A 27,780-nucleotide genomic window follows, 5' to 3' on the forward strand; every position below is an offset into this window, starting at 1 on the left:
TAATGTATTGTAAATAAATAAATGTTCTTCTAGGGGGCATAAGTACACACCCCAATGGGGAACTTTCTATAAGATCATCTCTCAATGCAAATCAAACCAGCTATTAAGCTAACTTAAGTAAAACCATGCCAATCTCTGTGTATGGTGAAGGTTATGTGATGATATGGGGTTATTTTAATTCCAAAGGCCAAGGGAACTTTATCAGGATGCATAGTATTCTGGATCCATTAAATAACTGACTTTTAATAATAAAAATATGTCTGCCTCTATGGTAATTTAACATAGCGGTGTGTATACTTATGCCCCTGTATTTTAAGGAACAACATTTATTTATTTACAATACATGATGCATTCACAAAGAAAATTGGTGTCCTTAAAAGGTTGAATTTTCCAAATTCTTTTGAATTAAGGCATTAAGATAAATTTCCAGAAGATGTTTTTTTATTCATCTATTTAATCAACTTTACCATGGGTGTCTAAACTTTCTCGAGCCACTGTAGGTGAATCAGACAGTTGAAGAGTTCCTCAGGTGTTTGGGTTCGTGTTGCCACCTACTGGCCGGGTTTAGGAATCATGGAGAAGTGACAGCCGGAAAGGTTCACCTCAGGTCAGGCTTCATTATGGTCAGATTCTACTGTAGGTAAAATGTGGCAACCATGGAGCACTTAAAAACAAAAATGATGTTCTCCTTGTGTGCAACCCAAATTTAACTTGTTCCATAAAAACTGGAATATACAGAATCTGTAAAATGGAATTTGATATTTTAATCTAGAAATGTGAGGATAGTTAAAATGACTAATATTAATATAAACTAGTTAGTTTACATTAGTTATTAGCTTGAACTATTACTATCAGTAAGTCTATTAATTACACTAAAAACATACAAATACGCAATACATTGAAAAACGTTAGCACTGAATAAGTCAAAAAATAAAGAAGTAACATGTTTAAAAAAACTATTTTCTTCCATTTGAGTTTTTGTACTGGTATTTTGTATTGATACATCAGTTATTTAGTCACTTGAAAGATAAAAAAAAAAAACAAGAACCAGTTTTTCAACAAGCGTGTAGGCCTACTTGTGACTTCACACAGTGTATGTTTAGAGATACGATGTGGGAGGAGTGCGGCCTGATAAGTGTGAACATTATTGATTTACGTCATGTCACATATTAACCTAAAATACACAATGACCAAAAAGGAAAATTCCCCATGCGTGATATAATACAAAACTTACATTACTTATATTGCTCTAAATGTTGAATTTATTGAAATGTATTCCTGCATGTATTATGTTTACTTTGTAATTTGCCTAACATTAAATCTGAGGCTTGATGTTGGGTGTTGACTCAGAAATTTTCCGGACATTCCCATGACATACATTCATGTGACTGTACACAAACATGCGAAAACACCGCCACTTCCTTTTAGGTATCTACTTTTCACATCTGCTTTCTGTTCCCTTTCTTAAAAGGATGTTTGTGAACAATTGTATCTTTACCTTTTATTCAGAAACAGAAAAACTATGTAAAGCAGAACATTCCTCAACCAAAGCAAAGCAGTCTGGTCGGTTCTGTTAATGTTAAGCTAAAGTTTTGTTTCCCCTTTTCCTCAACCATCCTTTGTGTGCAGAGAGAGAGAGAGAGAGAGAGAGAGAGAGAGATAAACTAACAGAGAAATCACATCTTTAAATCACTTGAATGACTAGATATTATAAATCACAGTCATATAACATAGGTTTGGCTCCTATTGTTGGTTTTAGAATACTTCCTTTAAATATGGTTTTATTATGCTTTTAAGGATGTTTTTTTTTTCCCTTGTCATAATTTAGGAATTTAGTATTCAGGTAAAATTCCATTTTGGCCAGCAGTTGTCTTTTCTGTTAATAAGAAGCCTGTAGTATTTATACTTTGGGATGATAAACAAAAGCAGACTTTCAAATGAAAGTAAAACTTTGTCCTCCCTCCACCAGTTCTTAAACTGGATGTTCCTGTTTATCATATGATAAAGCGCATAAGAGAATGAGGAACTAGGCATGAACCCTATATACACTCGTCTTAGCCCTTTCTGACACAGACACCATGAAGGCAGCAGTGACCCTCCTGGCTCTCTCTCTCCTAAACATCGGCTTCTCAGTCCCTGTTAGCCGCCCCACCAACTGGCTCAGACAATGCCGAGCCTCCACCAACCTCTCTATCACAGCACTGGAGGTGCTGCCGGGCGGAGGCTGGGACAACCTCCGGAACATGGACACGGGTCGAGTCATGAACCTCAGCTACTTCCAGTGCCAGACCACTGAGGACGGGCTCTACCTCATCCCTGATGAGGTGTTTGTCATCCCCCACAAGGAGACGGGTGTGGAGACGAACTCAGAGATAATCAGCTCCTGGCTGGAGCAGAAAAGCTCTACATCTTCCAGCATAAATGCTGACATGTCATTCCTCTCGGTGCTGAATGGCAAATTTTCTACAGAGAACCAGAGGATGAAAACCCATCAAGTCAAAGACTCTTCAACTACAGCCCGAGTACAAGTAAGTTTCTATTTTACATAGTTTGGATGAACAGAAAGCATACTTAGTTGTGGCAGTGGTTGTGAATGCAACACTACTCTTCCATGGATCATTTATACATGTGGTTGATATAAATGTTTATTTTTTTTTTATTTATTTATAGGTCTAGTTAACAAAGACATGCACAATACACAACATGTCTGTAAATGTGTCAGTGTGAGTTCCAGGACAGATGTTACAGATGTCACCTTAAATAGTAAATTTGATTTGAATTGATTTTCGTAGTGCAATTTAGTAATTTACAAATTCATGTGTAGTTTAATGTATAATACAGTTTGCTATATCTTGTACACTTATCTATCTCTGTACACTTATATGTCGTTGCACTTATCTTTGCTGTTTCAAACCGCAATTTCCCCACTGTGGGACAAATAAAGGTTTTCTTATCTTAAATTAAGAAAAGGAATACAAAATCAAAAGGCTGAAAGAAAAATAAACAATAAATAATGATGTTTAATCTTTTTCTTCAAAGGTTCGTAACTTCATCTACACGGTTAGGGCTTATCCAGACTTCACTCTGGATACACGTTTTGCTCAACAAGCCAAAGAGATAGCCGATGCAATTGAAAACAACCAAACCAGGAACGCGGCCTATCTCTCAGAGAAGATGGTGCTGGACTATGGAACCCATGTTATCACTAGTGTGGATGCTGGGCTACTTTGGTGCAGGAAGACTACCTCCGTTCTTCATATGTATCGGACAATTTAGCAGAACGTTCCTCCGTCCAAGCACAGGCAGGCCTAAACTTTTTCGACAAACTCAAGTTTGACATAAGCAGTCAAAGTGCCAAACAGAGCTCATCACTTCAAGCATATCAGTCCAATATTTCTTACTCTCTCATCCAAAGCCATGGGGGCGGAACACCTTTCTATCCTGGCATCACTCTGCAGAAGTGGCAGAAAAGTACCAGGAACAACCTGGTTGCTATTGACAGGTCAGGGTTTCCTCTACACCACTTTATAAACATCAACACTTTCCCCGATCTGCCACACCCTACAGTTGGCAAAGTGGCTGTTGCAGTGAGTCAGGCTGTAGAGCGATACTACAAGGTCAACACGCGACCTGGATGTGTCGACGTCAACTCCAAGAACTTCAACTTCCAAGCCAACATTGATGACGCATCCTGCGAGGGCCCCGCCACCAACCTCAGTTTTGGTGGTGTCTACCAAGAGTGCATTTATGTAAGCCCAGATGCAGGCCCGCTATGTAATATCCTGGCCCAGAAAAACCCTGCAACAGGGGGTTTCTCCTGTCGTTCGCCTTACTCTGCTACCTTACTGAGATCAGAAGTCAGACAGCAGGGCTACAGATCCTACGATTGCCATAACGAACGCTACAGATGTGGGTTCCTTGACCTTTTCCATTGCAATCGTCAAGTGTGTCAGGACAACTACCACGTTCGCTCTGCTCGCATCAACACCTTCTGGTGCTCTGTAAGCGGACAGGCCCCAGACAACTCAGGCTATCTGTTTGGAGGCATATACAGCCCCTCTCTCCTGAACCCCCTCACCAAAGCCAAAAGCTGTCCCCCAAACTACATTCCAGAAACGTTTCTCTCAGACGGCCAAGTGATCTGTGTGAGTAGCGACTATGAAACTGCCAGCAAATACGCGGTACCATTCGGAGGCCTCTTCAGTTGTCAGTCAGACAACCCGCTGGCTGGGAATCAACATCGCTGCCCTCCTAAGTTCAGTCAGCACCTTGCATCAGTGAGTGATGGCTGTGAAATTCTCTACTGTGTCCAGTCGGGACTGTTCACAGGTGGGCAGCTGCTTCCGATCCATCTGCCACCTTTCACTCAACCCCCACTTGTCAGCATGCAATCCACAAACACAGTTATGGTGATGACAGAGGGAGAGAAGAGCTGGGTCAGAGTAGGGCAGACCAAGGCGTGGAAACTGGCAAATCCAGAGGAAATCAGGGAAATGTTACGGAAGATTAACCCAGAATCGCGTCAGATGTCTAGTGGTGAAAAGGCAGGGGTAGCATTTGGGGTGATGGGTATGATGGCGCTGGTGGTCGTAGCGGCAGTACTTCTGTTGAAGAAGAGGAGGAGGCTGTCTGTGTTTATGCCAGCTAGAGGCTATGAGGCAATAAGTGGTGAGGTTGAACGTGATGAAGGAGGAGAAATGGAAGCACAACAAGATGAGGCTTAAAGGCTTGGCACGGACAGAGTCAGATTTTGTTACCAACTTCCTTGTTGATTGTCACCTCAGAAATCCCTGTCATGCATCTTACAGTGGGGGGGACTTTTTTACATGTTTAAGGGCTTCTAGTTTGAATCAGTTATTATACACTTATTATTCTTTTGAATTGTCTATGAAAGCAATTCACACTTAAACAACTGCTATGGAAAACAAGTGTAATTATTTTAACAATAACATTTATTGGTGGTACTTTAAGCCAGTGCTTAGCATTAGTAAACTCTGTATTCTGCGTGTTAACAACTGTAGCATATTATGTCAGATCGAAGAAACAGCAATCTACCTTTGAAATCACCAACTGGCCCAAAGCAGAGGGGCTCTCCAAGGCAACAGCCAATCAATACTGCCCTCATGAGGCCAAGATGCATTATGTCACGTAGTACTGTATATAAACCCATTTAAGAACCTGCATGCTTTGTACCTAGTACCATTCACAAAACATGCTGTTAATAAATCTATTTACAGATAGGTGATTAACTTTTGGTGAATCCTTTTTTCCCCTGAATATATTAATAAAAGAAGCATTAGATTAAGGATTGATTATGTTTCATGCTGAACTTTTTTTATCTCACTACTCAAACTGACAGGATTTATAAATGTCAATGAAACTCTTTTGCACACAATTCTAATAAAATTGATGTAAAACAATTCAATGGATCTATGTCTTCATGTACCATATATATTATGTTTATGATTGGTATGTTTCTTTTCCTACAAGAAACACCCTAATTTCTTTAAAGAAATGCCTTGGCCAGCGGTCACTTAAGCAAAGTAATCAGTTAATCAGTCTCGTAACAGGTCAGCGCTATGAGTTTTGACCTTTTATAATCTTGTAAGCTTAACAAATGAGTTGTATCTTTTAGCTAAACTCAAACACATCATGACAAAAATCATATTTACACTGCATGGTGTTGAGGTTTACTGTTTGTAAATGAGAATTGGTTCTCAAACCGTTTACCTGAATAAATAAAGGTTAAAAAAAAAAAAAAAAAAGGTCAGTGCAAAAGTAAAGTGAAATTGCATTCTGTAAGCATGCATAAGTCTGTAAACGTGGCACCAAAGCACACACTAGTTCTCAAAATAAAACGTTAAATAGAACTTCTTGCACAGAGATATCTTTATCTTCGCCGACCTAACTGAGAAAACCACCAACATTCCACCCACATATAGAAATAGACCATGGCAAAGCTGACCTCATGATGATGGTAAGGTTATCAGTACACAGACAGGCCGCCTCAGACATTATATACACAACAACACACACAGTCACTCCAACAGACAGACACTGTACACTCACATGCACGTGCATACACATGCACGTAGCCATTTCCTGTAAAGAGTGCTCATAACATTGTGCATCTTTTCTCTCGTGAGTCTCCCTCCCCCACACACACGCACACACACGCGCACACACACACACACACACACACACACACACACACACACACACACACACACACAGCTGTGAAGGATTCATAGAGCTGGGTCATGAACATGAAAACAAACCCACTCATGCTGAGGAAATCGTCAAGGCCTGGAGGCCTGGCAAGAGAGAGAGAGAGAGAGAGAGAGAGAGAGAGAGAGAGAGAGAGAAAGAGAGAGACATCGCTGAAGCAGGGGACCTCCCTCCTTGGTTTTTTCATAGGGCAGAGGACGGACAAAAGAGTGCACCCAGGCTTTCAGCACAGTAAAGCCAAAGCGTTCTCAACCGTGATTTCATTTCCAGCAGGATCAAGAGCGTAGTCAGTTTGCATTTCATCTTTTACAGTGAGATGCGCAATTTATGGGGTTAGTAAAAAAAAGAGGAAGGCACAACAAATGTGTTTGTCTTGGCTGTTAAAATCGCCAAGCGGAATTTCAGTAGGACGAGAAAGCTACAGCCTGGCAACTCCAAAAAGAAGACAAGAACACCCTCTGAAGGATGAAATATAGAATACAGTCCAAGGTAAGGGTGCATGTCTATGCTGTAGTGGATGTCTCTGTTGTGCATGTTTTCAGAGTTGACACAACATCTGTGGCAGGATTACTCCAGTTTATAAAGCAGAGAGGATTAAAAGCTCATCTGCATTTACTATGTGACAGACATAAGTCATCTATTAGACAGTTTGCAACCAGCAACAACCCTGCAGTCTTCTCACTGGTAAGCCTGTGGAACGCAGTTTAGGTACAAGGCAGTAAAAATGCAACTGCCTACAATAGGCTTTATATCAGAAACAAGTTTCAGGTTAAAGAGAGTGAGTAAGAAGCCATTGTTAAAATACAGACTTTACTGACTTCTTTCTTCCTTTGGCTTGTTACGTTTAGGTAACCATGCAAGCTGGAGGACACCAAAGGAGCCACGTTGGGCTGTTGACGTTGGGTTTACTGGTCATGTTGGAGGTCTGCAGGGTCCATGGCTGTCGAGTTGGCTCAGGATTAGAGTGTGAGAAAGCCCCGTTTGTCCCAGGCCACAACCTGGCAGGGGAGGGTTTTGATGTGGTGCGGATGCGTCGGACGGGGGCATACATCATCAATGTCAAAACTCATCTGGCTGACAACCACACCTGTACACTCTGTCCAAACCGCTTCCAAAAAGGACAGGTGAAAACTCCAACATTCACTCTTATCCATGGTGTCTTCAATCTGTCAAAATCCCCTTAACTTAATTCCATCCAAACTACTTTTTCTCTTTTCCTTCCCTGTGTTTTTCCTCCTCCTGTCCTATTCCACATTTCCTATAAGTATTTTCATCCTCCACCTGCTTCCCAATCAACATCCTGCCTCTACTCTCCTCAGATTCAGAGGCTCCCAGCTGCGGTGCTGGACTGGCGTCCCTTCAGCCGCTGCAGTAAGCAGCTTTCTAGTGCCCTCCATCACTCTGTGGATTCCCTGCTGCGCAGCTCCAGCTCCCTGGTTAACAACAACTGGGGCCTGGGCTTGAGTTTAGAAAATATTGGCAAGGCAGTGCTTGGAGGAAGCCGCTCAGACTTGGCCAAGTTTGCTCGGTCGCAGCACAGCGTGGACAAGGCCACTTTTGCCATCCATGAAATCAGTTGCACCTACTACAGGTAAAGAGGAGTGTCCTTGTAAAAATGGTGCTTTGTAATTGGCTGATTGATGCGGAATTACTCGGATTATTATATTAATCAGACTGATATTCTGCAGTAAAAACATTCTTATGATGAGGCAAATGGATTTGAATAAAGTATCGTTCCATCTGGTTTTGTTATAACTGGATATTCATTGTGGATAAGCCTGGCTATTATTGTGGATTTTGTAAAATTAATATAGTATTTGCTGCAGATACTAGCACGTAGGTTTTTGGCTGGCATCCAATGCATTTAAAGAAGGCAAATGTATTATTAGAATATATAGGTCACAGACGTGTGCAGTTTTTATTAGGAAAACAGACTCTGGGTTTGAAATTAATTTGGGAATACACAGTACAAAAAATAAATAGTACTGTAGTAACAGGTTATGGTAAAACCTTATGGTGAACTTGACTGTATATTGTTTGTCAAATAAGAGTGAAGATAAAATTCCCATTGTGTTGAACTCCACGTCTTGTTTTTTCAGCTACAGGCTGGCGGATCACCCCCAGCTGAGCACAGAGTTCACAAAGCATCTGAAAAGACTCCCGCAGAGCTTAAACACAAGCCAGGACAGAGCCATCTACAGACGGCTGATAGACACCTACGGAACACACTACATCCACCAGGTCAGGGGGGGGACAGTGCTCTATACGCCCTTTCATAGCATTTACGCATGTCTTTTTACTATAGTTTTTTTTAACCTTTGTGTCGTCTTTTTGTCAAAATTGAAAATCAACACTTGAAACTTATCGGTTTTTAAGTTTTTCATACGTTTTTGTCCCTTTTTTCAACACTTTAGACGCTTTTTTTCAATATTTGTCACTTTCTTTGACGATACGTAACAGTAACTTATATAACACTAAGTTATTTTTGGAATTTATCCAATAAACCTCATTTATAGGAAAGTATACCTAATGTTTGAGATAGAAGGGCAGAAAGTAGGAATTATTTTGACTAAAATTAAAGGAATTTATGTTGATGAATAATCACAGACTGGACTATGTCAACTTTTAATCAGTACTATTTGGAATCCAAATCAACTAAATTGTTTTTTTTTTTCAAATAGAATACATTTGAATAAGACACCCAAAAATGAATGATAGAGATTTGTAATTGCCAAAGAGTCCTGTTATTTTGGGTAATTACAACTGGGTGATTAAAAAGAACATTGATATAGGAAAATGGGTCAGTTTGACCCCGGAGGACAACACAAGGGTCACCGAGTGCAAACTAATCCTTTAGTTTTCAGCAGCTCAGTTATCTTGTATGTTCTGTCCCTTAGGTCCAGCTTGGCGGTAAGGTGAGACGAATCACTGCATTCAGGACCTGCCTGGCCACACTGAAGGGTTTCTCCGAGTCCGACATCAAACACTGCTTGAATGTTGAACTCCGGTTGGCTCTTGGTTTCCTCCCTGGCAATGCATCCTTCTCCAACAAGTGCGAGAACCTCCTGAAGGGTAACATGAGCATGGGCTTCTACCAAGGCTTCATGACCCATAAAATTGAGGTTATTGGTGGGGAGAGGTACTTCCCTGACATCCTCTACCAGGAGGACCCATCTGAAGCGTACCAGAGCTGGATGAGCAGTCTCCATGACAACCCTGATGTGGTTTCTTACGGCATCTTCCCTTTGCATCATCTGGTGGAGGACTCACAGATCAGTGCTAATCTGAAAAGCACTGTCACAGAGTATATTAAAGATAACCAGCTGCAGGAGGACCAGGTTCGTCTTAAGAACTGCTCCCCAACTCCCAACCTGGACCATAACTGCTGTCCTCTGCGGGCTGGCAGAGGAAACCTCAGACTGGAGATCCACAGAGCTGCAGGTCTGAGGGCGGACACCTTCACCAAAACAGACGCCTATGTGAAGATCTTCTACAACGGCATGTACGAGGAGACCAATACGGTGATGGACAACAATGACCCAGAGTGGAATGTGACCTTTGGCTTTGGATCGGTAGAACTGGGTCAGGCGTTGAGGTTTGAAGTCTGGGATCGAGATGTGCTTTACAATGACATAGCGGGTAGGTGTGTCGTCTTCCCCGAGCGAGGAACTCACTCTCTTAGCTGTCAGCTGAACAAAGGAGTGCTCTATTTCACCTACACCGTCAAATGTGATGCTCACTTGACAGGATACAGGTGTGGACGCTACTCCCCTAATGCTGAGTAGATTATTAGATTACAACATGTTAATGTAGATTTCAGCAGTTTCTTCATACATACTTTTAAACGTTCAAGTAGCAGATTTTTCAGCAAGAGCTAGTTAGATGTCATTTCCCTTGCTTTTTAACCATAAACTGTAAAAATAGTGGACGTAGCAGCAGTGATGTCACACATTGGTTTGTGGACTATTGTTTTGAACATGGATATACCGTATAGTAATAATGTAATATTTCAGTATTAACTAATCAAGTAAAATTAAATTAATTTTGATGTAGGGTATTTACTGTTGTCACCTTGAATTGTTTCAAGTATGATGCAATGAGATAACAATGCATTGATAACCACAAGGCCACCCACCCACACCGGCAAGTGTCAGCAACATCTTTGTTCTTAAATGTCACCAAGGTAACATCTGATCTGGTGAAGTGCTGTCCCAATCCCATTTATCCCTATCGGAGCCAATGTGGCCTCACACACTCACCACTCACTTAGCACCTGAGATCCCTTGAAGTCTTTGAGCCTTTAGTCCTTAGGGCTCACTTTGGGATTGGGCAAGTGAAGATGCCCTTCACAAGTGTCATCACTTCATTTTCTCCTATTAAAGACATTTGTGTGAGGTCACAGTGACCAGCCAATCCTTGAGCCCAAGTAGACATTTGTGCAAAATTTGAACATGTTCCCTCAAGGAGTTCCTGAGATATCACGTTTAGGAGAATGGACAGACGTAAGGTCACAGCGACCTTTGACCACCAAAAATCTAATCAGAACCCAAGTGGACAATTTTGCAAAGTTTAAAGAAATTCAATCCAGTAGTTCCAGAACGTTACATACAGACAACCCAAAAATATGTCTCTCTCTCTCTCTCTCCCCCCTCCGCTTGCTCTGGCACACCTCTGTTTCCATGCGGCGGGTGAAAACCCTTCTGCGAGGATACATCAGTGTATCCTGGATTTTGACTTCTCCAAGGAGCCTCCTTGATGCTCGATCCTAACTCCTCAGTGAGAATTTTAGGGATTGGAACGTCCTTCAACATGGTGCGCTGAGAACGATTTCTCAGTCAGAAACCGGAGTATCGAGGAGTTTGGGAAATGGGCGGACACACACACACACACACACACACTTTTATTCCAACTTTTATTGTTTAGTTCAAACAGGAACCTTATAAACATACAAATGACTTAGCAAAAGCTTTTCACTTACACATGTACACTTACAACACATTAGCCACTTAAACAGTACAGGAATGCAGCTGCTGCATTAAACCATCGTCTCTGTCGCTTAACTCAAGATATTTAAAAAGGAGTAGAAACAGCAAAGAAACCAACTCAACAATTGTTCTTATTTAACATTCCATTTGACATTTTGGGTTTTCTAATTTTACAAACTAGAAAAAAAAAAAAAAAAAAGTACTAAATTCACCGACAACACCGACACAACCATGTATCTCCTGCATTTGCCAAGATAATTGCCTTAAAATGTACAGGGTATACAACAAACCTCGACACATTACACTTAAGAGAATTTTCCAGATACTTGGCTTACTTTCTAATGCAACCACAATTTTCAAAAAAAGGTTCGATCGGGAATGATATCAAACGATCAATGTGAATAACAACATTTTCTGTCAAGTTGTCATATCTGCTGCTGTTACTGTGGAATACAGCAGCAACAAGAGTTTCTTTTTTAAGAGCTGGCAAGTAAGAGCATGTAAAGTAGGCAAGATCCAACACTGTCAGGTAGGAAGGATATTATATAATAATAAAAAAAAAAATCTACCATTCTCAAATCTCTTTGCACATTTTCCGTACTAGAACTTTAATATTTCAGAGAAGTGTTAATAACCAGTAGGCATATTTTCCTTACCAACATCCAGTCCCTTTATCAGAATGTCAACAATATAAGACTGCATGGTTTATGTAACACATTTGTCTAAACAAGCACCTTGGGGTACTCCACCACATGCTGCATTACTGGCGGTATGGTCTGAAATTTCAAACACAACTTTCAAGTTTCTACAAAAGTAACCTTGGATAGCAAGTTACAATTTCAAAAAGGCAACATTTTCATGTTTAACCTTTATGTACTGATGTCATAATCAAAGTATAGCAAAAACTGTGTGCATGTAAAAAATAGTGTTTTAGGCACAGCTAACGTGCTACACAGTAAATCAGACTTTTTTTTCATGGCAGCATATGGTTTCAGTAGGTGTGTGTGTGTGTTCTGTTGAAACACTCAAGTCTGCCCAGAATCACAAGATTGCTATCAAAAATGTATTTGTAAGTCCTAAGTTGTATGTGTGTATCACAGTCCTAGTGAGGCTTTGAGCAAAGATGCCATATCTTCAGGTATGGTCCCCTCATCACCACCTAAAGAACATATGACGCTTTATTAACATTTTTCCTTTTTTTCAAATTATTCAGAAGGTTAGGGTAAACACAAGTCAACTGGGTCTGTCACCACCCTCAAGCTTTAGATATGTTGTACTGTGCAGTTCTACATGAAGGCTTGGAGTAGGGCTGCACAATACACACATCAAGAAAGGCTGTGACAAATCACAATGACACAAAACAGATTTTTTTTGTTAGTTGAAATAAAATATCAGTAGAAAACGGCACATTAAAATGTAACTGTCGCTTTTTAAGTGGTGCCATTTATTTTCAATATAATGTTAAATTTGTTCGAATAAAACAACGTAAATGATTTACTTTTTTTTTTTTACTCAATATGTTGTATTTTAGCAGAACACAGAAAGCAGCAGAACTGAGTTCACTTTAATATCTGTTTATATGTTAATCTCGTTAACATTTTGGCATATGGCATATTTTCCTCCTTTCCGTGCAGCCCTAGCTTGGAGGTAGCTGAAAGATAGATAGAAAGTTACAGTCACGCAATCACACACTCTCCTGTCAATCTCCTGGAAGCGGCCGCTTTGAGGACCACAATGAGATTTTCTCTGGCTGTTTACATTTGTAGACGGTGTAACATCTCCATGACAACGCCTCGTTCTACTTCCGTTCTAACTTTCAGGCTTGTTTGTAGCTGGATATTTTGTTGGGGATTGTGAGATGCTTGCTACAGTTACACTTCTAGTGATGAATCAGCAAAAATCTCTCTCTCTCTCACAAACACTTTTTTAATCCAGCTGTTTGCAATTTTAAAATAAAATGGATTATGGATAATTTAGTTTCTATAGTTTATAGCTGACTTCTCTATTGGCTGTTGAAACCGGTGACGTCCCTTAAGTTGTGCGACAGCTGAAAGTCTAGACCCCGATAAGACGACCCCACTTTTTCAGACTTTTTTCAAGGGTAATAACCCTGTCTTATATTTGGACCAATATCTACCTAATATTGTGAATTGTGCTGCTGCATATTGTAATCGTATTATTGTTATTTCTGTACACGAAACAGGCTGGAGGAGTCCCTCCTTTCTTGCTTTTCCCAACATTTTCAGAACAGAACATATCAAACCCAGGAACTGTACAGATTGTACTTACATAAGACGCTTCCTGGGACTTTTTTCCGATCTTATAAGTCAAACCGCTACTTCAATTTTTTTGACTAGAACAAGTTTTATTTTTTTGACTTTTAGATATACCATTTAACTTTTCACCAACAAATACTTATGGCCATCTCTGCAGGGTTAGGGACATTTTGGAATTTCTCTTTATTGGCTTTTGAACCAACGAAGACTTAACCAACACAATCAGAGCTCGTCCTGGAATCTGCTCGACCCCAGCCTTACTGATAAACAGTTCTATCATTGATTTGCAAATGTCTGTTATTTAACGAGTAAGCTTAATAAAGCTATAGCCTGGGCTTAAATTACCAGCACTCCTTAAAGAAAACAGCACTGCTTGTTTGTTGTTATTTTGATTACTTTGAACGCATCGGCAAATTCAAATCAATTTAATGTACTTATCACAAAGATTGTGTGCATGTAGTCCAGAGTCCTTACCCTCAGCAGTAGTCATGTCCTGCTCCAGCTTTAGTTTCTTCTGGCCCAGCTGCAGCATGCAGTCATCTATGCTGTCTTTGCTGATCAGCTTAATCACCTGTACAGTCCTGACAAACACAGCGAGGTACAGCCGTCACGACAGGAAATCAATACATTAATCCCTTAGCGTTCCATCCCCTTTTCTAGAGGCGTGTGGGACAGGGCATGTTTAGGGGGTAATAGCAAGTCAACAGTAGATTTCACATAGAAGTGGTATACAGCATTTGAAAGCTGGGTACCATTGGACATACAGCATAGCACTGTGTCAAGTTTTATAGTCATGAATCAGAAATAAATATTAAATAACTGATTAATGAGTATATGGCTATATCAGTCTCACTTTAGGGGTGAAAAAAAGAATTGCTACAGCATAGTATTGCGATATTTTTAGTGGCAATACTGCATCGACACACAGGCACCAAATATCAATCTTTTATTATTTATCTTTTTAGATAAAATAGATGTTGACAAAGTTTCCTTTTGGGGACATCATGTAAAATTGGAGAAAAATATGAAGTTGGAAAAAGTGCAATAGATCGCAGAATATTGCAATTTTTTAAAATCACAATAATATTGTATCGTGGCATAAGTATCGTGATGATATCGTACTGGGAGGTGATTCCCTCCCCTATCTCACTTATGCATCATAAGTTGTTGCAGCAGTTTTTGGGTTGATAGAATTTGTTGCACAGACATGGTGTACATTTTGACAGTTTTTGACCACTCAATAATTGATAAAAATGGTTAAACATTCCTCCAAAATTCCACATTAAGACAACTTCATGCTGTTCTTTTGCATGAACTTGCGAGGAAAGGCGCAGCCTTTTTACCTGAGGTGGTCCTGTAATTTCAATGAATACCAACTGTAATATTCTGAGATTTCAATCTACATGCATACAGCACAAGTGTTTTCTGCCCAATGGTTGACAAAATAAGAGGGACCTCATTAGGTAAAAATCCTCCCATAAGAAAATTACAGAATAATTCACAGATTCCATCTTACTTGGTCTGGCCTACGCGGTGACACCTGTCCTCTGCCTGTTTGTCATTGTAGGGATTGAAGTCGATGTCATGAAGGATGACAACATTAGCTGAGGTGAGGTTGATTCCCAGGCCACCAGCACGTGTTGACAACAGGAACACAAATATGTCAGGATCCGTGTTGAACTCATCAATCAACACAATCCTGCAGGACAAAGAAATAACTTTAACCATGGTTTATGTGACACAGTTTATGTGGAGGGATGTCAAAATGAACACGAGAATGAGTTAACGCAAATTCCTTTTAATGCCACTAATGTTTTTTTCACGCCTGATTTATGCACGCGTGTTCTGTACTTTGGTCCCTCGCACCGATCCGTAGTTTGGTCCGTAGTGATGGTGCACTGGAGATTTCTGTATTCACAGTTACCTCGAGGTCACAGCACATTCTTTATAAACCTTTCGGCATTTTAGGCCTTTATTCCATAAGACAGCTTAGACATGAAAGGGGAGAGAGCGGGAGAACGATATGACAAGGACTGGGCGCACGCTGTACCAGGTGAGCTACCCAGGCACCCACAGCACATTATTTTGACCCACGGTGGGAACTTCGGTTGCATGCTTTGACTGTTATGAAGATAGAGGAGAGGCATTTCGCCAAGCACTTTCTGCATGTAGATAGAACACTCCCGTTGGAGCATATGCCTGGCACATATCCTCCACCATCTAGTTATTTTTTGTATCCCCCCCCGTTTTTTTTCCTACTCAGCAGAAGGGGATCTTTTGGTGTGCTTTTATTTTCCCACATGTGAGGTTAAACACAATTATATTGTTACATTATATTGGTAAAATTAGCTGACCAACGCACAATGTTTCTGTTGCTGTATTGTACAAGGTCCACCTTTACAAGTGTAACACTACATTGCGTTAATTACCAAGTGCTGTTACATTCAGGTCAATATGGCCATCTGCAGTTTGATAGGCATGAGTTTGCTATATTACGCTTTCATAGATAAGGTAATTCTGGAGAAAAATTACAGTATTTTTCATTGTTTGATTGTTGCTATAATAATAATAATAATAATAATAAAGATTTGCACAAAGCAAGCATATTTGTCAGCTCCCATGTTTATAACAGCATTAAAAAAACACTTAAAATACCGCTTTTAAAGTACATTCAGAACATAAAAGTGTGATTCATCTCAATTAAATATTTTAATCAAATGACAACCCTACTAAACAGATTTTTAATTAATAACATTATACTTCATGATCCTGCCTTGTTGGCTACAACTGCTGACCTGTTGGCTATGGGTGTGGATCCATCCAGTCGGACGTAACGATGCTTAAGATGTTTCAGCAGCACCTCCACAATGTCCAGCATCATGGTGAACTGACTGAATAAAACCACTCTGTCTCCCTGTAAGGCAGAAAAAAAGCTGTGGTACAGGACAAGATCTTTACTCGTTGGTACATGCAGCCTGCACTCGCCCTGCATGCACCATAGCCATGGTTCTGAAAATTTGTACTAACCTGGGTTTTAAGTGAGGCCAGCAGCTCTGTGAGGAGGAGGAATTTCCCAGAGTCAAGCAGGAGATTGTTTTCAAGCTGGTAGGAGCTGATAGAGGAGTACTGCTGGCACAGACGATGCAGCTCAAAGTCTGACATCACTTCCATGTCCTCCTGGATCAGAACAGCATCTGCATCAAAGTGAGTTGGCTCCTATGGAGGGAGAGAAAGCATGAAGGCAGAGATGTACCCCAAAAATGGTACAGAGGGAACAGCACAAAGGAGCCGCATTAGTGTGGAATAAAAAACAAATGAAATATTGAAGAAAAAAAGGGAGTAGGACCGACCTTGAGCATGAGTCTGCTCATGGCTTTGAGCTTTTCTGTGGTGTAGTACTGTCTATGAAGCAGAGGGTGGTTGGCCATCTTCCTCAACTGCATCATCACATTACACAACTCATGTTCTGCAGAGAAATTGTTAACCAGACATTTCATGTCAGTTATTTGCACAAAATTACACTGATGTACAACAGTGAGCAGTGAATCAGGCTTACTTTCTCCATTGGCAGAAGCCTTGAGTTTATTCACGAGGGTCTGGTAGAGAAGCTGCTGTTTCTCACTCATCGGGCAGGACACTACCCTCTCTTCCTTGGCTGGCAGCTGCTTCAGAACCTGGAAGAAAGGGAAGACAGTTGTTCACAATACTTACACAGGGTTTGAACTATAATTACTCTCATTGTGACTATTATTTAGCAAATGGTGCCACCCAAGAAAAAACTGTGTGAAAGGTTTTTGATGTTGTTTTTGTCACTTTTTCAAATGTTTTTGTCACTTTTTCAGCGTTATGTGTGTATATATATATATATATATATATATATATATATATATATATATATTTTTTTTTTTACATTTGTCACTTTTTTCAATGTTGTTTTGTCATAGTTCTGATATAGAACGTTTTTGTAAACGGGTCAAGTCTGACCTGAGGACAACAGGAGGGTTAATGGAGACTCGTGGTTCTTCTCTAACTAACAGAATTAAATCAAAATGTTTATTGGATTATACTACTACCACCAACGTTTTTAACATAGTTGGATCCAGAGAAACCATTTAATTTATTTACCACCAGTAATTTGAAACTGGGAGACTGAGAAAATCCTTTTTATGCCAGATTTCCCTTGATAACACACCTTCCACATACATGCTATTTACACAATGCAAATCTGTAACTTTATTAACTTACCTCGCTCTTCACTCTTCGGAGGATAAACGGTTTCATGATGAGTTTGGCCTGAGAAATACGATCCCTCTCAAAGCGGCTCTGCTCCTCATGGGATTTCTGACACATAACATAAAACAGTGAACAAACAAACGATTAGATTTTTTTTCTGGGCTGGTTATACAGCATGTAAGGAAAAACAGTTTTTGAACTTGTGAAACAAATAGTTTGAAGGGACTAAAAAAAACAGTGGGGGGCCAGGATGTCTTCACACAGCCTGCGATTTTATAGAAGTACCAAGAGTGTTGCTATAATCTGAGCTTTACATTCATTCATCCTACTTCAAATAGCATAGAAGTCTAACACACACATACACACCATAGAAAACATTTTGGAGAGCTGTGTAGTGGAGCTGGAGAACATGGAAGGCATGATGAAGTTCAGGAGAGACATCAGCTCTAAGAGGTTGTTCTGTAAAGGAGTTCCTGTCAGAAGCAAGCGATGCTCAGCCTACAGGGAAAGAGAGAAAGAGAGCGAGAGAGAGAGAGAGAGAGAGAGCGAGAGCGAGACATCCTAAACTGTAATGTGGAAATCATTCTGATGACAGATGTGACGATACAACAGAAATAGATGGTTGGTGGTGGTAGAAAAATTGCGAAATGTCAGTGAACTAACGTTAATCTCCATAAGGTGGCGGTAGCGCAGAGAGTTCATGTTCTTCAGCATGTGACCTTCATCAAACACAGCATACTTTAGACGCAGCTTACGGAAAAGGCTGCGGTCGTTGGCATTTCCTATGGCCATGTTATATCTGTAAAACAATCAAACAAGCAAAGCGGAATACAACAAATGTACCCCATCACTTTGTGTGTAGGTGTGAGTGACAAGTTGCTTCAGGCTCTTAATGGCCCTGTAGTCCCCAGCACAAAAAGGGTTTGCTCACGTTGTCACAATGACGTTGCACTCATCCTCTCCACTGAGGAGGTCGTGTTTGAGGTAGCGGCGGTCCTCCACAGATCCTGCACACAACATGTGGAGACACTGCTCAAAACCGTGAAAAGACCATGAATAAGGCTGTGTACAGAGTAACTACAGCACCGCATCAAAATAGAAGCTTGATCACACTGAACACTTAAGGTTCCCAGATGAATTGCAGGGTTCACATAAGAAAGACAACATGAGAGAATGTATTGTGAAAAAAAGGAAGTTATACCACAATAGACTAGCACTTTGAGGCTTGGGCACCACAGCTTCAGCTCTCTGACCCAGTTATCTAAAAGACAGAAATAATGAATTGAATGAAGTACTCATTTTACAAAGCAAAATAATTGAGCTCCAAGAACTTCCAGAAACGGACTTAAAAGTTGTAGTCTGAATGCACACAAGGTAGTATCTAGTTTAGATACACCAGAGCAACAGGTGAGGTGAAAAAAAGGTCCTTTTTCCAAACAGAAAAATCTATGTCCAAACATGGTCTTAGAAAGACAGACAACAAGTTGTTATGCTAAACATGATCAGGTTGTCAGATTATAAAGTATACATTATTAGATAATATGGGGCAAAGTAGCAAAGGGTGTTATTTACGGAGATCATTACCTAATGTAGAGGCCGGCACAGTGATGAGGTGAGGACCGTCTATTCCATTCTGGTACAGCTGGGCCAGAAATGCTATAGCCTGGATAGTTTTTCCCAAACCCTGAGAGAAGAAGATTGAAAGAGAGCGTGAAAAAGAGATGGAGCATTACAGAGTCAGCCAGATATTAAGGCACCAAGATAAAAAGATAAAGAAAGAGCCATGTGGACAAACCACAAAAGCTATTTGAACATCTGTCTTCCCAAAGTTCTCATTGTATTGGTGCTGAAACAACATAATGTAACTCGCTGCTACTTTTACTCTTCCTCTTTCTTCTCTGTACTTTGATGTTTATTCACCTGCAGAATGGCTACTTATTCAAACAAAACCCTCTGACAGTTGCACAGTAACACTCATTGAGTTGTGACTTCAACAACAGGTAAGCACCCGCTGCCCTGCTTGGCTGAATAAATGTTAACATTCCATTTGTTTTTCCCTCTGGGCTTGTGATTAACACAACATAAATGTTGGTAGTGCACCTTACCATTTCATCAGCAAGGATCCCACTCAGTTTGTGCTCATGCAGAAGAAGCAGCCACTTTAGACCAATCAGCTGATATGGTTTCAGCTGGTGCCTGAAAGACAACCAATGACTGACTGAGAACCAGAACAGGATCCCTCATTTTCATCAGAACAAATACTGTAAGCCAACTGTCACAAATAGACAAGACCAGTGCCATATATGCCAAAGGAAACTGGCATATCACAAATAAAAAGGGGTTTGACAAATCATCTGACAATTAACAGCTTAGCCATGATAAGGTATGATTGCCAGGCCTTAAATTATGTATATATTTATCTTTATGCAATCTATAATTGATTTGATGTAATTATTTAATCCATACTGATTCTGTTTTCAGTCAACGTCTGGCTAACCTGTCTGCAACGCTGACCCACAGACAGCAAAGTTAACTAAAAGAAAAATAGTTTTCATGCCTGCTCAATGAAAGGAAAAGAGAAGAAATCCATGAAGATTAGTGGAAAAGGAGCAGGAGTGATTGAGTAGGGCTGGGCGGTATGGAGAAAATCTAATTTCACAGTATTGACTAAGTGGGTAAAGGCTAATAATAGAACCATATAACCAGTCTGGTAACTTCAGAAAATGACATCACTTAACTGTAATGCAATCTTTACAACCAGGTAAAGTCAACACATCTGTCATATTACAATATCCAAAATCTAAGACAACAATTTACTGTCTGTAAAGCGTCCTTGAGTGTTAGAAAGGCGCTGTTAAATAAAATGTATTATTATTATTATTAATATCTAGTCTCATATCACAATATTGATATAATATCGATAAACTGCCCAGCTCCAGTGGCACGTGTGTAGAGCTGGGCAATATGGAAACAAAATAAATATCAAGATATTTTTGACCAAATCCAAATGCCAATTTTAAGTGTGTGCGTGTGTGTGTGTCTGTGTGTGTAAACATTTCAAGAGGCTCCACGATCAAGATAAGATACAAAACACAAAAATTAAAAGTCTGCATTCTCTGAGAGGTCCCTTCTAGTTACAGCATGTGTTTAGGTGCATTTGACTCACTGGCTGTTGAGTACACTGGGCTGTTTCATGGCCCCTGTGCCCCTCTCCATCACCTGAGTGACCTGTTTGAACATTTTTGAGGAAATGGTATTGCATTTGGACATCAGCCCCAGGACAACCTGCCGCTCTTTGAGGACAACTCTGCAGCCCAGCAGCAAGCCATCCGACAGTCCATTATCCTTATGGAAGACATCAATCTGTAGAGGTCAGAAGGTACAGGTATAATTCACACAATATGCTGAGTTTTTGGACAGTAGCAATTGACTACTACCGCACAATTATTAGCAATAAGTCATTAAGTAAATCATTAAATGACTCAACAGTGGATAGGGACAAAATGTTTGAAAGTGACTGAATCACTTCACGCTGCATTGAAAAACAGACTGTACTGCGTTGCCAGGTTTCATGTATCTGTGATCGGGTTAGTGTTTAAGCCCATCTTGTTAAAAACATTATAGAGCCAAAAATTAATTTGATTTATTAAAAGCCAAACTTAAAATAAAAAAAAAGGTGCCAACAACTAGAGATGTTCCAATACCAGTAATGGTATCGCCTCCAATACCGCCTAAAACGCGGGTATCGGTATTGGGAATACCCCACGTACTGAGGCCCTACAGAAAATCTATGTTAAGTAGTTGATGTTCTTTTTCCGTTATAACTGACTGTCAAACTGGATAATAAAAACGTTCTGTGGCGATCATAGTTTGTGTTTTTTATGTTTCACAAAGAGTTTAACCTGAGCCAGACCGAAAACAAAGATAGAAATCATATCACATACATAGATAGTAGAATACAGTTGTTAAAACATAAAATATATGACGCACTGGTATCGGATCAGTACTCATATTGGCCGATACCAACAACACTACCTTTTAAAAGAGCTTGGTTTATACAAAAAGGTATTCAATATTCCAATGCTCTATTATTGCAACATAATAATTATGACATTACACCCTGTCATAATTATTATGCACCACTACGGCTAACGTTTACTCTCTGTTGACAGATGTTTGGAAAATGAATAAAGTAAATGTGACAAAAGAGAGCATGAGGTGAGATATGTCCGGAGGTGGAGAGTTCTCACACACACACACACACACACACGCACACGCACACGCACACACGCACACGCTGTTTTTTTTTTTAACCAGCGCAGCAGTTTCCATATTACATTATGTGCTTACATAATTGCAAAAGGAACCTCCAATGTTTTCTCAGTTTTTTTAAAATGATATCAGATTAGTGAACAGAATGGGCCTCTGGAACCTTGGATGAATGGTTGCTGATAATGGGCAATGTAGATATTGCATTAAAGATCAGCCCCCCACTCAGATCAGCTGGTATTCTGTCTAACATCGAGTGGAATGGAAATTTGTAAGTGGCCCCATACTTTTGACCGGTAGTGTGTGTGAGTATGTATGTATATATATATATATATATATATATATAAAAAAATACATGTTTGTAGGAAAATTCAGACTATGGCTGCTGCTTTGTTTTTACAACTTTTCCCATTGATAACTTGTGTAAGCTTTCATTTCAAATGAAGGAATCATCTGCATGACATCTATTTGATGTTTTTTTGTCTCATTTGTTTAGAAACACACAGACACAAACACTCTCTCTCACCAGGCTTTGCCAGCCATCAAAGGGCCTCAGTTCCAAAATCTTCTGGGCCTTTTTAACAGAGCACCCAGCGATAAGCGACAGCTCATCGATCGACGCGTCCTGGAAAAACTGGAGGATCTCTTTCTTCAGATCCGTCATGCCACCGTTAGAATCCAGCTCATCATCAGAGTCCTCAAACTCACTACTAACGGTTTCCTCTTCATCGTCATTTTCCCCCTCAGAACTGACATGATCGTCTGATTCACGTGCCTTCATCTTTCTCTCTGCTGCCTGCTTCTTAGCTATACTGGTCCCACTGGCAAATCTGGACAGCATCTGAGCAGCAGAGGAAGAGGAGGTTGGCTTCAGGGAGGAAGAGGTAGTGGTTTTCTTGACAGAGGATGATGACGATACGGAGTCAGAGCTTTTTTTAAGCTTGGTTGACAGAGTGAAAGTGCTACTTCTGTTTTTGAAATCGTCACTGTCTGAGTCTTCACTGTCCTTTGTAGCATCTGAATCATCTCTACGGTCCTCCTCTGTGTCACCAATACTGATATGGTCTTCGGAAGAGTCGTTTTGACCTCTGCTACTTGTACTGTCGCCATGGTCTTTGTGGCGCGTCAACTTTCTGCGGCCCTTGCTTGACTTATCTTTGCTCTTCGATTTACTGGACTTCTTTTCTTCTGTGTCAGGTGAGCTGAAACTGGCATCTGACAACGGAAAAGAAGAAAAATGACATGAGCCTGAATCTGTATGAGAATCCGTTATGGAACGTGGTAGTTATAAGGATACGTTAACATGAGGTCACTGAAGAGATGGCTAGATTCAGATGAAGCGTTCGCACCTGGGTCGGAGAACATTTGTAGAACCTGCAGAGCATCCTCAACATTCCAGTCGTGTTCCTGCAGCACCATCCGCAGCTCCTACAACAAGACACACATAAGCAAGGGTTAGAACTAAAAAACAAGATCCACAGGTTCCAGAAACAGCCTTGGGAAATCTACAATTTGTCCTTTTCTCATTGTGGTCTGGCATGGCTGTTAAGTCATTATCTAGTGTCAGCCATCCTTTTAAGAAGCTGTGAAACAGATGAGAGATCAGTCAAGTACTCGAACACAGGGCTTACGCCGTTGTTGGTCTTTGCTTCAAAACAGTTCTGTTAATTTTAGGAAATTATCTTTATTTAACATTTAAGAACTTTTTGGGACATCAAATGATAACATGGCGTAAGTAGGGGTGGGAGTCACCAGACGCCTCCCGATATGATATCATCAAGTTACTTATGCCCGGATATGATATTATGGCAATTTTAAAACATATTGCAAAAATTCCGTGATATTGCAATGTATAACCTTTTTTACAACTTCAAATTTTTCTCAATTTCAAATGATGTCCCTAAAAGGACACATCTGTTTTATCTAAAAAGATTTCTCTGTTCATATCACTTCCATTTTATTGCCGCAAAGTGGGATTATCAAGCAGACAGCCGACCAACACATTTATAATAAAAGATCAATACTTGGCGCCTGTGTATCAATACAGTATTGCCAGTTAAAATATATTGCAATACTTTGCTCGATTTTTGCGCCACCCCTAAGCGTAAGTAGCGTGCGAGTTGTTGCATTTTAAGTTGCAAGGCTTCTGATGCTGGACTTGTGCCATCACTTTATACTGTATCATGGGACATAAACTCAAAGGCTCAGTCAAAACACACACACATCTTAGTGTTATGTAGAGTATGAACCATTTGCAAGGGCGGAATCAAATTAAACTAAAATAATTTCAATATTTAATGACTAAATGCGTTACAGAGAAGGACAAGCGTCTGTGCGTTCTCACCTCCTTGTCCTGGTCAGGAAACTTTCTCTGCAGTCTTCGGACCATGGCTTCCTGCTTCTCCCAGTTTGGCTCTTTGCTGTCATCTTCTTTTTCTTCAGAATCCTTTTGGTTTGAATAAGAAATAGTGTGTACAAAACTGAGAGGAACCCACCTTACCACCTCAAATATAATCTGGCATCAGGCCTCATTAATAAATAATTTGTGATTTACTTATAAATATATGCAAACATTTGTCTGTGTTTTCTGTCTGTGTAAAAAACAAGAAAATCTGTTTTTAAAAACAGCTTTTTGGACATACATTATGCAGCGGTTCTGTTTCTCTGCAGTGTAGGATGGCATGGCTTTTGTTGCACTTGAAATTTAAAGGACAGGATCTTAAAAATGTCTACATGTTAGGCCACTGTTTTAAATCGTAAGGTAAGCATTAGTAATCTTACCACTGATGACCTTCTCTTCTTGCTGGGTTGAAGTTCACCACTTTCCTGAGAACTGCTGGATCCATCCTGCTTTCTTTTCCTGCTTTGGTCTGGGGCCAAGAACATAAAGCCGCCAGCGTTCTTAAAAAGTAGACAACTGACTGAAGAAATGTAGATGTGTGTGTATGTTGTGTGTGTGTTTTTCTGCAACATTTTCCACATATTTGAAATTACATCTTACTCTTCTCTACCTGCACACCAGCTTTAGTAATAACTTCATGCATCAAGTGTTACGTTTTTTTTTTTTTTTTAATTGCTCTGAGAATGAGCTGAACATATCACAAAACACAAAAAAACTTAATTAAAAACTCTTGTTCAACCTTATCAATTCCATGTGACAAATAAAACTTGATTGAATTGAGCATGGACTGTCATGTCCTTATGAAAAATCAATTGTTTACCTTCTTTATCACCAAACCTTAAAAGGCATGCAGCTACAGCCCCATCCAATGTGCTTGTGCTCCTAATAACCTGAAAGTGGAACAGAACAAGGTGCTTTGAACAGAGAAAATCAAGAGATTAAAAAAAAAGGGATTGTGTCATATCAACAGGGTCCAAATTATAGCTGGCTGTTACGTAAAATAAAATACGCTATCATAGAGTAATACCACAATGCAGAGCCTTCAAATTGGCTTTGGATGTCCCTGGAGTCAAACTTATGAGCTCTATGTTGAGAAGTTGCTACGCCTCTATCTTAACTCACCTCCAGGACCTCTGTCCTTGACAACTGAGGAAACATCTCCAGTAGTCTGTTGATGTTCTCCTCCATTTCTTGGTCCTCGTCATCCGTGTGATCCGATGCCACATTTTGGGATGATTTCCCTTTGGGATTCCTACAGAAGACAAGACAAGATGACTGCAAAAGCAGTTATGAATCAGCATGAACACGAGAAATCGTAATTCATTTCAGTTTATACTTACTTGAACTTTCTGGTTAATTGTATTTTGGTCTTGGGTTCAGGGACGAGCTCATCCTCCTCCAAGTCAAGTGTAATGACTTCTTCAAAAACCACTCCTCGCGCATGGGGCTTTGGTGAGGCTTTGACAGGTTTCATCTGAGCTGGACAGCGCAATGTTAAAAACAAGTTAGCATATGCATTCATGGCAGTAATGTACACTACAACAATACAGTAGACTTAAGATCTGGCTTCCCTACTATTTAAATGCAACATGTTGCAAGTGGGGTGATTACAGAAAGCAGAGTGACACCAGAGGATATTGACCAGTCACTCTGGTAGGCTTAGGGGTCATGTAACAACATACATTGCTACATTGTGCCATGCCCCCAAACAATATTGTTACATACAATGAGAGTATTTGTCTGGTGTTAAAGGATTTAGAGTAAAGAGACATTGTCTGAATGCTCCAATAGCCATTTTTAAAATACCTTTACATTATTTACAGACACACTGCCCTCACAGTACTGTGATATTTGACTCGTCACTATTGGCCAGGTGCAACACAGGCACACGCTCTCACTGCAATGATAAAGATGTTGCAGCTCTAGATAACGGTACATCAGAAACTAAGTCCGTTTTGGTACATTGGGCGCAAACTCCACCGTTAATTCGGAAAATAGTCACTTTGACCTGCGAGGAAAGGACAGCATGTTAATAATAACCATGTTACCTAACTACTGCTAACGATAGCATGCTTGACACATCTGGCTAACAGCAACGTACGCTAACGTTAGCTTTCTATCTGCTAACGTTACGTTACCTGGCTTGTTCTCCTTCTCAGACTCTGGACTTTTGGAGCCGCTATCCTGGTCTTTGTTTGTCGTCGTCGCCGCCTTCTTGTCAAAACGAAAGCGGTCTAAATTGAACATGTTAACAGTCAGTTCGTGTCTGACAGCGGCAGCTCTTTGTCTCTTTCAAGTCAGCAGTATTTTCTCTGCCGTGCCGCATGAAGCACAATGTTCCTGTTTGCCAATGAGACAGCCTAACGTTTACTAAGAGCGTCGGGCGTTAGCATAGCAGCCAGGACAGCCCTGAAGACGGCGATTTCTAGCTATGTCACTGCTCCGTTACAGTTTAAAATGTATTTATTTATAAAACACTGATTTAAAATCAAAGACGGTTGTTTGACCCGGGGTCCAATTAGGTTTGTTATTTCTCGACCCTTGATTACAGCCGGTTTCCCGCGAAGTCCAGCGGCCCTAGAGGATGTGATGCCGGGTCGGCTCCGCTTATTGGTCAGACAAAGAGGCGGCCGGAAACTCACGGATGAGTCAAGATAGTACAATGTAGCCTACTTCCGGTTCTGCTCTACGTATGTTGTTCTCACATTGCACGCTTTGACTTGTCAAACCAGGGGAAGCAAAGGCATAGGCTAACTAGCATAGCAATAGCACAAAGTTGGAGTCATTATCAGTCATTATCGGCGTCCTTGAGTGCCAAGAAAGGCGCCTTTAAATAAAATAAAAATGTGTTATTATTATTAGAATCATAATCAGAAAAGCGTTTATAGGGACAGTAAGTAACACCTACGCCTATGTGGAATTCGCCTTGGGTTTTTGGTGCATAGGTCTACATAAACAAACAATTTGAACATTAATAAGAATATACAACACATACAGAAACAAATAGGCTATTTGAAAAATTGCTGTTTAGCATAGAGAAATTGGGCCGAATGGGTTGGGTGCAACGTGCAGCATGTACAAAATAATGTAAAAAATTAGATTCACCTGTGTTTGAGAGGTTTTATGAAAAGTAAAACAGAACTATCGTCAACAAAACTACAGACCTCCTTGTTATTTTAGTCAAATTCACCTGTTTCTGTGTGTTGTCCACTAGATGCCACACTCAAAAGGGAAACTGACCATGTTCTGCTGGTGAGTCAGAGACTGTCATACATTCAATGATCAACAGGGGGTAGCAGATATACATTCTTTAATTGGGCTAAGGGTATGTGAAAAGGTCTACCTGCAACTTGAATGCTACCCCTTTGTAACTTCTTTATCTGTATGT

At 40.3% G+C, this 27,780-nt stretch overlaps 3 protein-coding genes and 1 long non-coding RNA gene across 5 annotated transcripts in view; 3 read left to right on the forward strand and 1 right to left on the reverse strand.

The window, feature by feature from the left end:
* Window positions 1-5,865, forward strand: part of LOC116690172 (uncharacterized) — a 20,087-nt gene extending 14,222 nt beyond the window's left edge. The window contains exons 2-3 of the long non-coding RNA XR_004332186.1: window positions 4,742-5,688; window positions 5,767-5,865. This is a non-coding gene — a long non-coding RNA (uncharacterized LOC116690172). The remainder of the gene's footprint in view (window positions 1-4,741; window positions 5,689-5,766) is intronic.
* LOC116690168 (macrophage-expressed gene 1 protein-like) lies at window positions 2,058-5,240 on the forward strand. The gene is given in 3 exon segments (XM_032516950.1): window positions 2,058-2,528; window positions 3,040-3,220; window positions 3,223-5,240. Coding segments are annotated over 3 exon segments (2,133 nt in total). The 5' UTR covers window positions 2,058-2,078; the 3' UTR covers window positions 4,725-5,240.
* A 457-nt stretch (window positions 5,866-6,322) lies between the features above and the next one.
* LOC116690169 (perforin-1) lies at window positions 6,323-12,053 on the forward strand. Its single transcript, XM_032516951.1, has 5 exons — window positions 6,323-6,717; window positions 7,077-7,352; window positions 7,548-7,819; window positions 8,328-8,469; window positions 9,126-12,053. Exons 1-5 carry the CDS (start codon window positions 6,694-6,696, stop codon window positions 10,011-10,013), a joined length of 1,602 nt encoding a protein of 533 aa, XP_032372842.1. The 5' UTR covers window positions 6,323-6,693; the 3' UTR covers window positions 10,014-12,053.
* smarcad1a (SNF2 related chromatin remodeling ATPase with DExD box 1a) lies at window positions 11,686-27,005 on the reverse strand. Of its 2 annotated transcripts, none has more exons than XM_032516945.1 (23): window positions 26,531-27,004; window positions 25,733-25,871; window positions 25,515-25,644; window positions 25,213-25,282; window positions 24,773-24,867; window positions 24,336-24,437; window positions 23,341-23,419; window positions 22,518-23,206; window positions 20,889-21,085; window positions 19,828-19,918; window positions 19,307-19,406; window positions 18,924-18,983; window positions 18,654-18,729; window positions 18,386-18,521; window positions 18,089-18,220; window positions 17,735-17,830; window positions 17,046-17,163; window positions 16,840-16,955; window positions 16,517-16,705; window positions 16,285-16,403; window positions 15,006-15,188; window positions 13,964-14,070; window positions 11,686-12,372 (listed from the first exon to the last, which is right to left on the reverse strand). In XM_032516945.1, the coding sequence occupies exons 1-23, from the start codon at window positions 26,637-26,639 to the stop codon at window positions 12,308-12,310; spliced, it is 3,198 nt and encodes a 1,065-aa protein (XP_032372836.1). In that variant the 5' UTR covers window positions 26,640-27,004; the 3' UTR covers window positions 11,686-12,307. The 2 variants fall into 2 exon arrangements, with proteins under 2 accessions (XP_032372836.1, XP_032372837.1); XM_032516946.1 differs by having other exon boundaries at window positions 12,308-12,372; window positions 24,773-24,861; window positions 26,531-27,005.
* Between the last annotated feature and the right edge of the window lie 775 nt (window positions 27,006-27,780).

The sequence above is a fragment of the Etheostoma spectabile genome, chromosome 5 (genome assembly GCF_008692095.1).
Source record: "Etheostoma spectabile isolate EspeVRDwgs_2016 chromosome 5, UIUC_Espe_1.0, whole genome shotgun sequence".
Lineage (NCBI taxonomy): Eukaryota > Metazoa > Chordata > Actinopteri > Perciformes > Percidae > Etheostoma > Etheostoma spectabile.

Bases quoted from the DNA above. Each gene is read 5' to 3' on its own strand.
- LOC116690169 (XM_032516951.1), top strand. From the start codon at position 6,694: ATGAAATATAGAATACAGTCCAAG. The intron at 7,353-7,547 runs GTGAAAACTCCA...TACTCTCCTCAG, and splicing joins ACCGCTTCCAAAAAGGACAG to ATTCAGAGGCTCCCAGCTGC. The intron at 7,820-8,327 runs GTAAAGAGGAGT...TTGTTTTTTCAG, and splicing joins ATCAGTTGCACCTACTACAG to CTACAGGCTGGCGGATCACC.
- smarcad1a (XM_032516945.1), bottom strand. From the start codon at position 26,639: ATGTTCAATTTAGACCGCTTTCGTTTTGACAAGAAGGCGGCGACGACG. The intron at 18,730-18,923 runs GTATAACTTCCT...TGTTGTGTGCAG, and splicing joins CAAAGTGCTAGTCTATTGTG to GATCTGTGGAGGACCGCCGC. The intron at 12,373-13,963 runs GTAAGGACTCTG...TATGTTCTTTAG, and splicing joins GGACATGACTACTGCTGAGG to GTGGTGATGAGGGGACCATA.